At 61.1% G+C, this 11,641-nt stretch overlaps 1 protein-coding gene across 7 annotated transcripts in view; it reads left to right on the plus strand.

Moving 5' to 3' along the window:
* Window positions 1-11,641, plus strand: part of NAV1 (neuron navigator 1) — a 205,829-nt gene that overhangs the window by 186,855 nt on the left and 7,333 nt on the right. For all 7 annotated transcript variants that reach the window (XM_064477319.1, XM_064477314.1, XM_064477318.1 and 4 more), the window contains 13 exons: window positions 2,441-2,562; window positions 5,644-5,840; window positions 5,950-6,142; window positions 6,275-6,443; window positions 6,723-6,820; window positions 6,967-7,062; window positions 7,272-7,431; window positions 7,757-7,992; window positions 8,698-8,852; window positions 8,985-9,056; window positions 9,397-9,593; window positions 9,939-10,057; window positions 11,122-11,319. In XM_064477319.1, coding sequence (XP_064333389.1) covers window positions 2,441-2,562; window positions 5,644-5,840; window positions 5,950-6,142; window positions 6,275-6,443; window positions 6,723-6,820; window positions 6,967-7,062; window positions 7,272-7,431; window positions 7,757-7,992; window positions 8,698-8,852; window positions 8,985-9,056; window positions 9,397-9,593; window positions 9,939-10,057; window positions 11,122-11,319 — 2,012 coding nt within the window. The remainder of the gene's footprint in view (window positions 1-2,440; window positions 2,563-5,643; window positions 5,841-5,949; window positions 6,143-6,274; window positions 6,444-6,722; window positions 6,821-6,966; window positions 7,063-7,271; window positions 7,432-7,756; window positions 7,993-8,697; window positions 8,853-8,984; window positions 9,057-9,396; window positions 9,594-9,938; window positions 10,058-11,121; window positions 11,320-11,641) is intronic.

The raw sequence follows: 11,641 nt of genomic DNA on the forward strand, positions 1-11,641 counted from the left end.
TCACTTCTCTTGCCTGCTGGGTTCCGACTTCGGCAACAGGAACACCTGCGGTCCGCCAGGCACTAGTCTGAGCGTTTTACTTACAGTGATTCATTTAGTCCAAGTCGCAACCCTGTGAAGCATGTTTTATACTTTATAAGGAGAGTAAGATCAGAGAAGACGGACTTGTTCAGACACGGCTCCTAAGGGACGGGTCTGGGGTGCTGGGCTGTGGCTCGTCTCCCAAGCTCGGCTGGCTCTTCAGATGCACGTGTGTCCGAGGGCTTTGTGGCGCCATGGGAGCGCGTATGACTCCAGATGCGTGTGTGTCCGATGGACAGTGAGTCCTGTCCTTCGCTGTGCGTTTTCCTTGTTCACGTGGACCCCTGCTCAGCCTGGCCGGGAGGGTTTCTAGGAGCAGTCAGAGAACTACTGTGGAAAGCCATGACGCCTAACCTTACTTTGAAAATTGGTGATAAACGTACATGGCACAGAACTTTAAATGCACAAAAGATTCCCTAACTTTTTGAAGATTGGTTTTAAAACACATCCTTTGCTCTTAAAAGTACTGTATAGCGTATTTTAAATTTGGGGGGGGGTAGGTTTATTAATTTATTTTTAATGGAGGTGCTGGGGATTGAACTCAGGACCTCGTGCATGCTACGCCCGTGCTCCACCACTGAGCAAGACCCCCCCCCCAACATAGCAGATTATCAGCTTCTCGTCGACAGGCGCACAGTTCCCTGGACCCTCCACGTAGCTGGTGCTGGACAGGTGCACCCACTTGCTTGCTACCCTTTGCTTTGTTTTTAATTGACTAACTTAATTAAATTTATTTTATTACAAAAGCAGTGCTCATCCTGGAGGAAGATGTGAACTAAGGGTGCCCCCACTGGCCAGATCTGGTTCGCCACCTGTGTTTTGTTTTTCTTTTTACTGCCTGCTTTTAAATAGTCTTACTGGCACACAGCCACACTCATGAATCTCCATGTTGTCTGCGGCTGCTCTGTGTCGGAGCGCCCTGCCCGGCGGCTGTGAGGGAGCAGGTACAGCCGCGAAGCCTGAGCTGCTTGCTGTCCGGCCTGTACAGTGAAAGCTTGGCAGCCCCTGACGACACAAAGCCTGTACAAAGGGGATGTGGTAAAGGATCAAATCCTCTCCCTGAACCCCCTCCAAGTCCCACCCCCAGTGGTCATGACTGTTAAACAGTTTTCTGCACACCTCCCAGAAACAATTTTCTGTGCATATATAAACAAATATATACAGACACACACATCCAGTTTTATACCAACGAAAACCTCTTCACTTTGGCCCAGCCTGTGCTCTGGGGAATTCTGTGCACCTTGAGTAGGCGGGGTGCTCTGCAGGAGCGTTGGCCTGGCCTGCCGGTCGCTGAACGAAGGGTTTTCTGCGACCCTTGGGGGCTCGGTATTTCCAACGTGAGAGCCGAGGAGCCTACAGTACAGAGGAAAACTGGAGTTTAAAGGCCCAGTTCTGGTCAGGGAGAGAAAAGAGCCGAGGCTGGCCCGCGTCCCCCCGCCAGCAGCTCTGTACCTCGCCCGCCGCTGCTCCGGCCCCCCGCTCGGTCCTCGTGCTCATGCAGGGGGCTCTCTGGGGCCCGAGTCTCCGGACTGTCTGCAGTCCCACGAGCTGCGGGCCCTGCGGAGACCGGGTCACAGGGGCGGGAGCCTCCCCGTCCACTACTTCCCCAATACCCGTGAGTCCTCAGTGACTCCAAAATGAGGCTTTAAAATCTGATCCTATTATGTCCCTGCTGAGACTCTCCGTGCCCGTTCCCTGCGACACACGGCCGCCTCCTCCCGGCACCCCCGGCCCAAGCCTGGTGTCCAGCCTCGGCCCTGCTGCGCCCGGGGTCCAGGGCGCCCGCTCCTTCAGCTCCGGTTCGGGTCCTGAGGGCTGGCGCCCTGCGCAGCCTCCGCGGTGCTGCTCTTCAGTCCCCAGAGTGTCTCCCAGCGTCCCCACCTGGGGCACCTCTGCTCAGACGTCCCCTCCCCTTCTGGCCCTCTCCTTCAGAGAAGGGGCTCGTTCTCGTGCCATTGCAGACCTCCTCGGAGCGCTAGGGAGGTTCTCTGCCAGTCGGGTGAGGAACCTAGAGCTCACTGAGGTTAAACGCCGGACACTCGGCTGGACCCCCAGGCAGTCAAGTCTTGCTGAGAAAGTCGTGGGGCCGGGCAGCTCTGCGTCCCCCAGACGGGGACACACCTGCCCGTGCTGAGTTCATCTTTCTCTCCTTCTTGACTGGGAGCTTCTTGAAAACCAGGACGTTTCTCAAGGGATCATTTCTCTCTGACTTTCCACCTCTGGCATCTTTGTATGTTGACACGATTGGTCCGCGATCCATGTTTGGGGAAAGAATGATCCAAAAAGTGAGGAAAGTGGGCATGGAGGTGGGTGTCCCCTCTCAGCCCCCATATCTGTTCGCCACCCGCTCGGCCCCTAGAACTCCGGATCAAGAGGCAGAACTCCTCCGACAGCATCTCCAGCCTCAACAGCATCACCAGCCACTCCAGCATCGGTAGCGGCAAGGACGCTGACGCGAAGAAGAAGAAGAAGAAGAGCTGGGTAGGTGAGGGGCAGGGCCCCCGCGAGGGCCCAGGGGGGAGCCCCACCCCACACGGTGCCGGGTGGGTGTCGGCCCCCAGCCGCCCCTCCAGCCCCGCGAGCACCTGCCTTCCGGGGTGCCCAGGCGAGTCATTGGCAACAGAGGGAAACCCTCAGAAGGGACCGTCCCACCAGCCCCCCCCCCGCCCCACCGTGGGGAGAGGATGTTATGAACAGACCCACTCGTTCTGGGTGGTCCTGGAGGCCATTCTGCCCACTTTGGGGAGAGGTATTTGCAGAACTTCCCAGGTTGCTTCACAGGGAACGTGTGATTGCCTTTGGTCCAGAGATAGCCGTCGTGTTGTTTGTTTCTGACTTTGGATGACCTTTCTGAAACTCGAGGCCGGGAGAAGACTCCTCTGGCTCCTCGGCCGCCTGTGTTGGCGAGAGGAGCCCCGGGGGCCCCGTCAGCCTCGGCCCCCTGCTCAGGGGGCCGCCCACACACTTTGTTAGCACAGATGGGGCCCGCCATGTGAAATGAGTGATTAAGTGTTGCTTCTTCTTTTTTTTTTTCCCTTCCAAATGCTGACTTCAAATCCCTATTTTTTCCAGGTCTACGAGGTAAGACGCGCACACCTCTCCCTGTCTTCTTTCCCTTTGCCATACCCTCCCCACCTCCAGAGCCACTCCCTCCCCTAAAAACAGAGCAGCCACTCAGGAAACTAGCCGTGACGGCCACCACAGGGTCCCTGACTCACCCCCTGCGTGTCCTCCCGCGGCTGCCCCACGGGGCCGGGGGCGGCCTGGCGGGGGCCGGGTGGCCACGGCGGGCAAACCCTCGTTGGCCTCCTGCTGCCTCTCCCCTGCGGCGAAGCCCGCCTGTTGCCGAGCAGTCAGTCAGAGCCCCCAGCTTTCGCCCCAGCAGACCCGAGACAGCCCAGCTGGAGGAGACTCCCGGGTGACATTACCTTGACCACGCCTGTCCAGGGCAGGGCAGTTTGGGTCCAGCCTGAAGAGTTAGCTCTGGAGTAAGATGAACCAGAGATGGGTGAGGGGTGTGACCTCAAGTCACCCTACAACCTGAAGCCCTCTGAGCATTCACGGGGTTTCCAGAGACATCCAGGGATTAGGGTGTAAACGTCTAAGAGAAAGTGAACCCAGAATTTCCGCCCCAAGCAGACTTGCCCAGTCCATGCTGACCCTCTCATGACATCGTGGTGGGTGTGGTAAGGACAGGAAACACTGAGTCTGGGGCCTCGGAGCCTGCAGAGTTGCCGGGGACAAAGAACGAGATTGTTCATGTAAAACTGACCACAACCGCCACAATCCAATGGTGCAGAAATGCTTAATTCATTTGGAGCGCACGGTGCTACAGCCAGGCTCCTTCCAGAAGGCAGGGGAAGGGCCACAGGGGTGGAAGCTAAATGAGGTGGGCTTGTGGGAGAGGAGGGTGGGGGTGTGCTCTGCTCAGACCAGCCAGCAGGGCGGGGAGAGGCCAGTGTCGCTGGATCCCTGACCGCAGGGGCCTGGAGAGCAAGGATCTGAGATGCAGGGTCATTATTAAACCTGAGTCTCCGGTCAGCACTTCCTGGAGTGAGCTCCCCACCACCCACCAACATGCCCAGATTCGAGGAGCACTGCCCCTTCTGCACGGCACCCACAAGTTCGGGATGTCCCTCAGGATAGGGTCTGGCTTCCATTTGCTTGACCCATTGTTTCCAGAACTCGTTTGACCACAGAACCCTTCCCCACGTGACACCACCCTAGGGAGTGTCGGAGCCGCCCGCTGCAGGGAACATGGGACCACACACTGCAGGGCACTGTTCCCACATGGGACCTTGGGGACCTTAGAGGCTGGAGCTCCAGGCAGGGTGCGGTCACAGGACCTGGTCCCGCCTGTGCGCATGTGCGTGCACACTCTCGGACACACATGCACTCACACAGAAACACTCAAATACGTGTGCACATGCATATGGGCACTCACACACACACACAGAGGCAGTGGATGGAGAAGGCTTCATCGGGCTGAAGATGAGGAAGCCTGAGTTCTAGTGCCAGGTCTCACCTCTGCAGAGAACTGAGCCACGACCACTCGATGCTGGCCTATCCCGCACACGTACTCCCTCCCGTCCCCCACGCAGCCAGGTGGGCCTGCCTCGTGTCCTGCCTGCTAGAGGCCCCGGCACCCCCCACTGCAGGCCAGCTGCGCCCTGGGGCCCTGTGCTCCAGGGGACACTGGGGAGGAGCACCCTCAGGTTTCCCGCCTCTCCTTCAGCGTCTCAAAGATCTGCTTCACTGTGTCCCAATCACCTTGGACCCCGCCTTTACTCTCTGCCCCTGGCTGCTGTTCCATCTCTGTCCTTGCGTGTGTGTGCATGCTGTGTGGACCGCATGTGACCAGTGAGGGCTGTGTGTGTGCATGCTGTGTGGACACACGTGACCGGAGTGGGCAGAACCCAGGCTTGCATCTCACATCCCCAACACCAGGCTCGTCAGCACCAGGAGTGAGCGGGTGGCGGTCAGATCACAGCATCCCACGGACTTTGAGGAGGTGCTGGGAAGTGGCCCTTACTCTGGGACGATCGAGTAGTCAAAAGCACTTGAATCTGGCTGTTCTCCCCCTTCTGTGATGTGCTGAGCACCAGAGGCACTAACAGGAACCTGACTCCACTCCCTTCTGTGGGTCCCTCGGTCATACTGTCGGTTCTGGGGGGTGGGTGGAGACATTCTGATCTGAGCCCTGGTCAGAGGAGGGTCCTGAGGCCAAAGAGAGCTGGGCCCCAGACTGGGCAGGTACTGGTGAGGAGCCGGGATCCGGTCGCCTGGAGGCACGCCCCGTGCCCTGGGGGCTCCCCTCTGTCCTCGGGGGAGGGAACGCCCAAGGAGTTCCCAGCGCGACAGCAGCAAGCCAAGGTCTCTGGTCTCCCTGCGCCCGAACTTCTAGGCGAGTCCCCTGTCCATGTTCCATGTCGGGTGGAGCTTAGAGAGGGAGGCTTGGTTGTGGAGCAAACACCTGCTCTGCACTTCTGTCTCAGAAGCCCCCACTGCCTCCCGTCTCCGGAGCGGAGCCTGACGGCTTTCCCGGAATCTGCTTTCTTCCAGCTCCGAAGCTCCTTCAACAAAGCCTTCAGCATAAAGAAGGGACCCAAGTCGGCATCCTCGTACTCGGACATCGAGGAGATCGCCACACCCGACTCCTCGGCCCCCTCATCCCCCAAACTGCAGCACGCGTCCACCGAGACCGCCTCGCCCTCCATCAAGTCCTCCGCCTCGTCCTCCGCGGGCACCGAGGCCCCCGAGTAGGTGCTCCGCCCGCTGCCCCCCCCCCCCGCCAGCCGCACCCGCGGGCCTCGGCGTCCAACGCCCCGCACGTGCCGCACCACCGGCCTGAGTCTCCCTTCCTTCCAGGGGCCCTGCTCACCCGGCCCCCCACGCCCGGCTGTTCCACACCAGCGAGGAGGGGGAGCCAGAGAAGAAGGAGGTCTCGGAGCTGCGCTCCGAGCTGTGGGAGAAGGAGATGAAGCTCACAGACATCCGCCTGGAGGCCCTCAACTCTGCCCACCAGCTGGACCAGCTGCGGGAGACCATGCACAACATGCAGGTGGGCGTCCGGGCGAGGGCATCTGGGCGGGGGTGGGGGCGTGGGCGGGGGTGTCAGGGCGGGGCGCGGGCGGGGCAGCTGGGGTCCAGACCGGCTCCATCCCACCGAACTTCCCTGCCGTTCTCGCCACAGCTGGAGGTGGACCTGCTGAAGGCTGAGAATGACCGGCTAAAGGTCGCCCCCGGTCCCCCGGCGGGCTCCACTCCGGGGCAGGTCCCGGGGTCATCTGTCCTGCTATCCCCTCGCCGCTCCCTGGGCCTCGCGCTCACCCATCCCTTTGGCCCGAGTCTCGCAGACACAGGTACCTACTGGGGGAAGGGCCTGGTCGGGGAGAGAGAGGGAAGAGGCTCGCCTCCCACTGCTCAGGGGCATCTTCCTCGGGTCGGGGGGTAACAGGGTCGCCCCAGGCCGATGCCGGGGCCCTGAGACACCAAGACCAGCTGTGGTCCTTGTCCCGTAACCGCTGTTCAGGTTTGGGCTCTGTTTCTCCTTTGTGGTAAATGAGACTTGTTTGGAAAGGACAGCGGCAGGGAGATGTAGGGAAGCCTGTGGGCGCCCCTAAAACCAATGTCCCCCCCAGACCTGTCACCCATGGATGGCGTCAGCACTGGTGGTCCGCGGGAGGATGTGAGTCTGCGCGTGGTGGTGAGGATGCCGCCCCAGCACATCATCAAAGGGGTGAGCAGCTCGGGCGCGGTGATGCTGCCGTCTTCACCCAGGAGTCTGGCTCCCAGGACCCCCTGGAGAACCCACTCCAGCCCTCGGCTCTCCCTTCCTTGGAGGCGTCTGCCCCGGGCTCACCTGCGTCTGCCTTGGCCTCACAGGACTTGAAGCAGCAGGAGTTCTTCCTGGGATGCAGCAAGGTCAGCGGGAAGGTCGACTGGAAGATGCTGGACGAAGCTGTCTTCCAGGTGTTCCAGGTAACGGCGCGCCTCGCAGAGGCTGCTCATCCCCCACGGGCTCCGGGCTCTCTGGAGAAGCCTGGAGAACACTGAGTCTGCGACACACCTCCCGCCTCCACCCGCTTCCGCTCCCTCCAGCACCGGCCTCCTCGGGGTTTCCGCAGGGGTGAGTGCATCCTCTCGGAGGCCGTCTCCACCGGCTCCCTCTACTCCCTACTCCCCGGCAGGACTACATCTCTAAGATGGACCCGGCCTCCACGCTGGGCCTGAGCACTGAGTCCATCCACGGCTACAGTGTCAGCCATGTGAAGCGGCTCCTGGACACGGAGCCCCCGGAGCTGCCCCCCTGCCGCCGAGGGGTCAACAACATAGCCGTCTCCCTCAAAGGTCAGTCCTCGCCTCTGGGTGCCGAGATAGGGGCGGGAGGACAGTGAGACGGTCCATCACGCGTTCATTCACCAAGAACAGGTTCAAAGCCACAGCGTGAAGGTCACTGGGAGACAGACGATGAGTGAGACCAGCCCTGGCTTGTTGCGGGACACGGTTATTCACAGGGGCGTTTCTGCCCAGCCTGGGCGTCCCCTCCACCCGTGCCCACACTCACAGCCTGCCCCTCGTTTCCAGAGCGGGGCCTGGGGACCCCTGAGAGCCGCTGGGTGAGAGGGACGGCCCTGGGGCCCTGGCCCGGGCTCACTCTCTCTCCGGGGCTCAGGTCTGAAGGAGAAGTGCGTGGACAGCCTGGTGTTCGAGACGCTCATCCCCAAGCCCATGATGCAGCACTACATCGGCCTCCTGCTCAAGCACCGGCGCCTCGTCCTCTCCGGCCCCAGCGGGACTGGCAAGACCTACCTGACCAACCGCTTGGCCGAGTACCTGGTGGAGCGCTCAGGCCGCGAGGTCACCGAGGGCATCGTCAGCACCTTCAACATGCACCAGCAGTCCTGCAAGGTGGCCGCACCCCTCCTGCCGCCCCTCGCCCTCGCCTCGCCTCTGCCGCGACCTCCCTGCCGTGCCCCCTGCCGCGGCCTCGTCTGCCTTCCCTCGGTTCTGCACGCACCCCGTGCCTCCAGCCCCGTCCCTGCAGTGGCCGCTGCCCAGACCCTGCCACTCGCTCCCTGCAGTGGCCGCTGCCCAGACCCTGCCACTCGCTCGCAGCACACTCCCTGCCCACCTTGTCGGTGCCCGCTGCTCTTTCCTTTTCGTCCCTCGCCGTTCTTTCCAGGATTCCGCTCCACTTGGGGGATTTGTGGGGGGAGGCACTGAGAACTGAGTGTCCCATCTTGTGCCGTCTGTCCCCTGCCACGTCCCCCTGAGCTCACTCGCACACCGTGCGGTGGCTTCAGGCCCGCACCCCCTCGCCCCCGCCCCGGGAGGCGTGTCCATCCAGGGTGGTCCATGGAACCCACCGTGAGAATCCGTTCAGTAAAAGCGCGTGTCCCCCACCCTTGGAGAATTTGGGGGATGCTGCTTAAGGAGGCTACCTCGGGCCCTCAGGCCACTGCGGAGGCGGTCTGCTCCTGCAGTCGTGCGTCCCAGTGCGCCAGGCGGGCCTCAGGGGACCCAGGGCCAGCGCGGCTTCTGCAGAGCCCTTCCTCTCAGGGCGGGTCCGGTGTGCACTGCTCCTGAGCCCTCAGCCCGCCCCTTTCACTCCAGGACCTGCAGCTGTACCTCTCCAACCTGGCCAACCAGCTTGACCGGGACACAGGGGTCGGGGACGTGCCCCTGGTGATCCTCCTGGATGACCTGAGCGAGGCGGGCTCCATCAGTGAGCTAGTCAACGGGGCCCTTACCTGCAAGTATCACAAGTGGTAAGCTGGCGTCAGGCCCAGATCTTCTGGGGCAGGGACAGGAGAGCCCCGTCCAGCCCCACCTGCGGGCTTCCCCTGGGGCGGGGGACATGGCAGAAGGCAGTGCTCAGACAAGCCTCTGTCTTCCCACAGCCCCTATATTATAGGTACCACGAATCAGCCTGTAAAAATGACACCCAATCACGGCTTGCACCTGAGCTTCAGGTAAGACCTGTGACCCTGGATGAGCCTCCTGACCACCCCCCAAGTCTGCGAACCAGCCCAATCCAGGACCCAGATGGAGGGAGAGTAGCCAGAGTCCTGTGGGCTGGGAGGGGCAGCAGGTTGCTGAGGTCCAGGGCCTCTGCCCGCACATCCTTGTCCTCTTCGGGGGGGGGGGGGTCAGAGGGTTAGCTGAGGAGGATCAGGATCTGAGAGTCAGCGCTACCTGCCCAGGGCTGCAGCCGGAGTTCAGCTGGCCCCACAACCGGGGGGACAAGGCGTCCGTGGGAGGAGGGAGGAGACCCGGGCCCGCGCCCCCACCCACTCCGCACGCCTGCTGCAGGATGCTGACCTTCTCCAACAACGTGGAGCCCGCCAACGGCTTCCTAGTGCGCTACCTGAGGAGGAAGCTGCTGGAGTCGGACAGCGACGCCAACGCCAACAGGGAGGAGCTGCTGCGGGTGCTGGACTGGGTGCCCAAGCTGTGGTACCACCTGCACACCTTCCTAGAGAAGCACAGCACCTCCGACTTCCTCATCGGTGCGCCCCCACCCCCGGCGCGTGGCTCCTTCCTCCCTCGCCTCCCCGGCGCTGCCAGCGCCACGGGCCGCTGTCGGGGGGTGACCCCCTCACTTCCCCCAGTTCAAGGGGAGGAAGGGAAACAGCATTTCGGAGGGAGATGAAAGCCGCCCGCGCCCCTCCCCTCACGCCCCCTGGGAGCGTCCTTTCCGAGACTGCCGGCCAGGCAGCAGCTCCCGGGGTCTGCACAGCGGTCTCAGCTGCCCCCAGCCCTGGGCTCTCTGACCCTCTGCCTGGTGCTGGGAGTCAGAGAGGCAATGGCTGGGGAGGGGCTGTCAGCTGTCTTCACGGCCCGTCCCCCCACAGGCCCCTGCTTCTTCCTGTCCTGCCCCATCGGCATCGAAGACTTCCGCACCTGGTTCATCGACCTGTGGAACAACTCCATCATCCCCTACCTACAGGAGGGGGCCAAGGACGGCATCAAGGTGGGCCCCATCCTGACTCCCCCCGCCCAGAGGCCAGGCCGCCCCACCCAGCAAAGCAGACGCAGCTCTTCAGTGTCGGACCCTGGGCTGCTCAGGCCACAGAGGCCTCCTTAGGGACAGGCGCTGGACAGACCGGTCACCCAGGGCTGAACGCCCCTGCCCCTGGGGCCACATGTCCAGTCCAAGGCCCTCTGGCCCTCCCCTAAACTCAGACCGCTCTCGAGGGCTCAGAGCCAATGGAGAAATAACCGAGCAGAGAAGGAAGGAAAGCCTATTATAGCCTTAGCTCAGTGCCAGCTACTAATAAAAATGTTACTTGGGCCAAGTTACCGCACCTTTTAAATATTCTCGCATGTAAAAAAGGAGGTAATATAATTTCTGCCCTGCTTGAATCATTGGGGGCGTTTGAAGGCAAATGAAATATGTGAAAACATTGTAAAAAGTGACAATATGAACTTTGTGCAAAAGGAAGATGTCACTTTTTTAAACCTCCTCGGTCTTCTCACCTGTAAAGGAGGCATGGTCACACTGACGTCCGCCCCGCTGTCAGAAGCCAGATTCCATGACCGCACCCGCGGGTCTGTGCTGCATGTGAAGTCGTGTGTCACTGTGACAGGTGCCTCCTGGGGACACCGGAGGTTCCTGGAGAGGCTACCTAGCAGACTGACACCAGGACCCGTGGTTTCACTTACTTTTGCCTTGTTGTTAATACTTTTCCAACTTAAAAGCATTTTTATGCCGACAACGTGTTTTCAACAAAGCCAAAATTTCTTTTAAAAGGTATTATTACTAAACTGGAATAATTTCTTCCCTGAAAAGTAAAATTCCATGGTCGCAGGATTCGTACACGTTAGGTTTAACGCAGCGTGCCAGTTTATCATCCTAAATGGTTTTGCTGACTCACCCCGATTTATTTTACCCCTTGTTGGGACACTCAGAGAAAACCCCGTGGGGACCTGAGCCTCAGGCTTTACGCTTGAGGAGGTTCACCACCCGAGACCCCGTGGACGAGCCTCTCACCTGAGGCTTCCTCCTCCGCTGATCACGTTTCTCCTTCTCTCCAGGTTCACGGGCAGAAAGCCGCCTGGGAGGACCCCGTGGAGTGGGTCCGGGACACGCTCCCCTGGCCATCAGCCCAGCAAGACCAGTCAAAGCTGTACCACCTGCCCCCACCCACCGTGGGCCCTCACAGCACTGCGTCACCCCCCGAGGACAGGACGGTCAAGGACAGCACCCCAAGTTCCCTGGACTCAGACCCTCTGGTGAGTAGAAGCTGTTTTAACATAAAAGTCAGAGGATTTCAGAACTGGACTCGCTGGGCACACCCGATGGGGCCTGGAGGCCGGGATGAGCCTGAGGCCAGCGTGACCAGCCGGTGTTCTCACCGCATGGGAGGATCCCGGCCCAGCTAAGCAGGAGCTTAGGGCTGTCTGCAGGGCGCGTGTCCCCTGGTGGAGACCAGGTCCGGGCAGAGCAGCCGGGCAGCGGACATGTTAGCACCTGCCCTCCCTACGCCTCTAGTCTGGGGGCGTCCTGCGGATCGCTGCATCCAGCGACCCTGAGAGGGCAGGGGCAGGCTGAGAT

The sequence above is a fragment of the Camelus dromedarius genome, chromosome 21 (genome assembly GCF_036321535.1).
Source record: "Camelus dromedarius isolate mCamDro1 chromosome 21, mCamDro1.pat, whole genome shotgun sequence".
Taxonomy (NCBI): Eukaryota; Metazoa; Chordata; class Mammalia; order Artiodactyla; family Camelidae; genus Camelus; species Camelus dromedarius.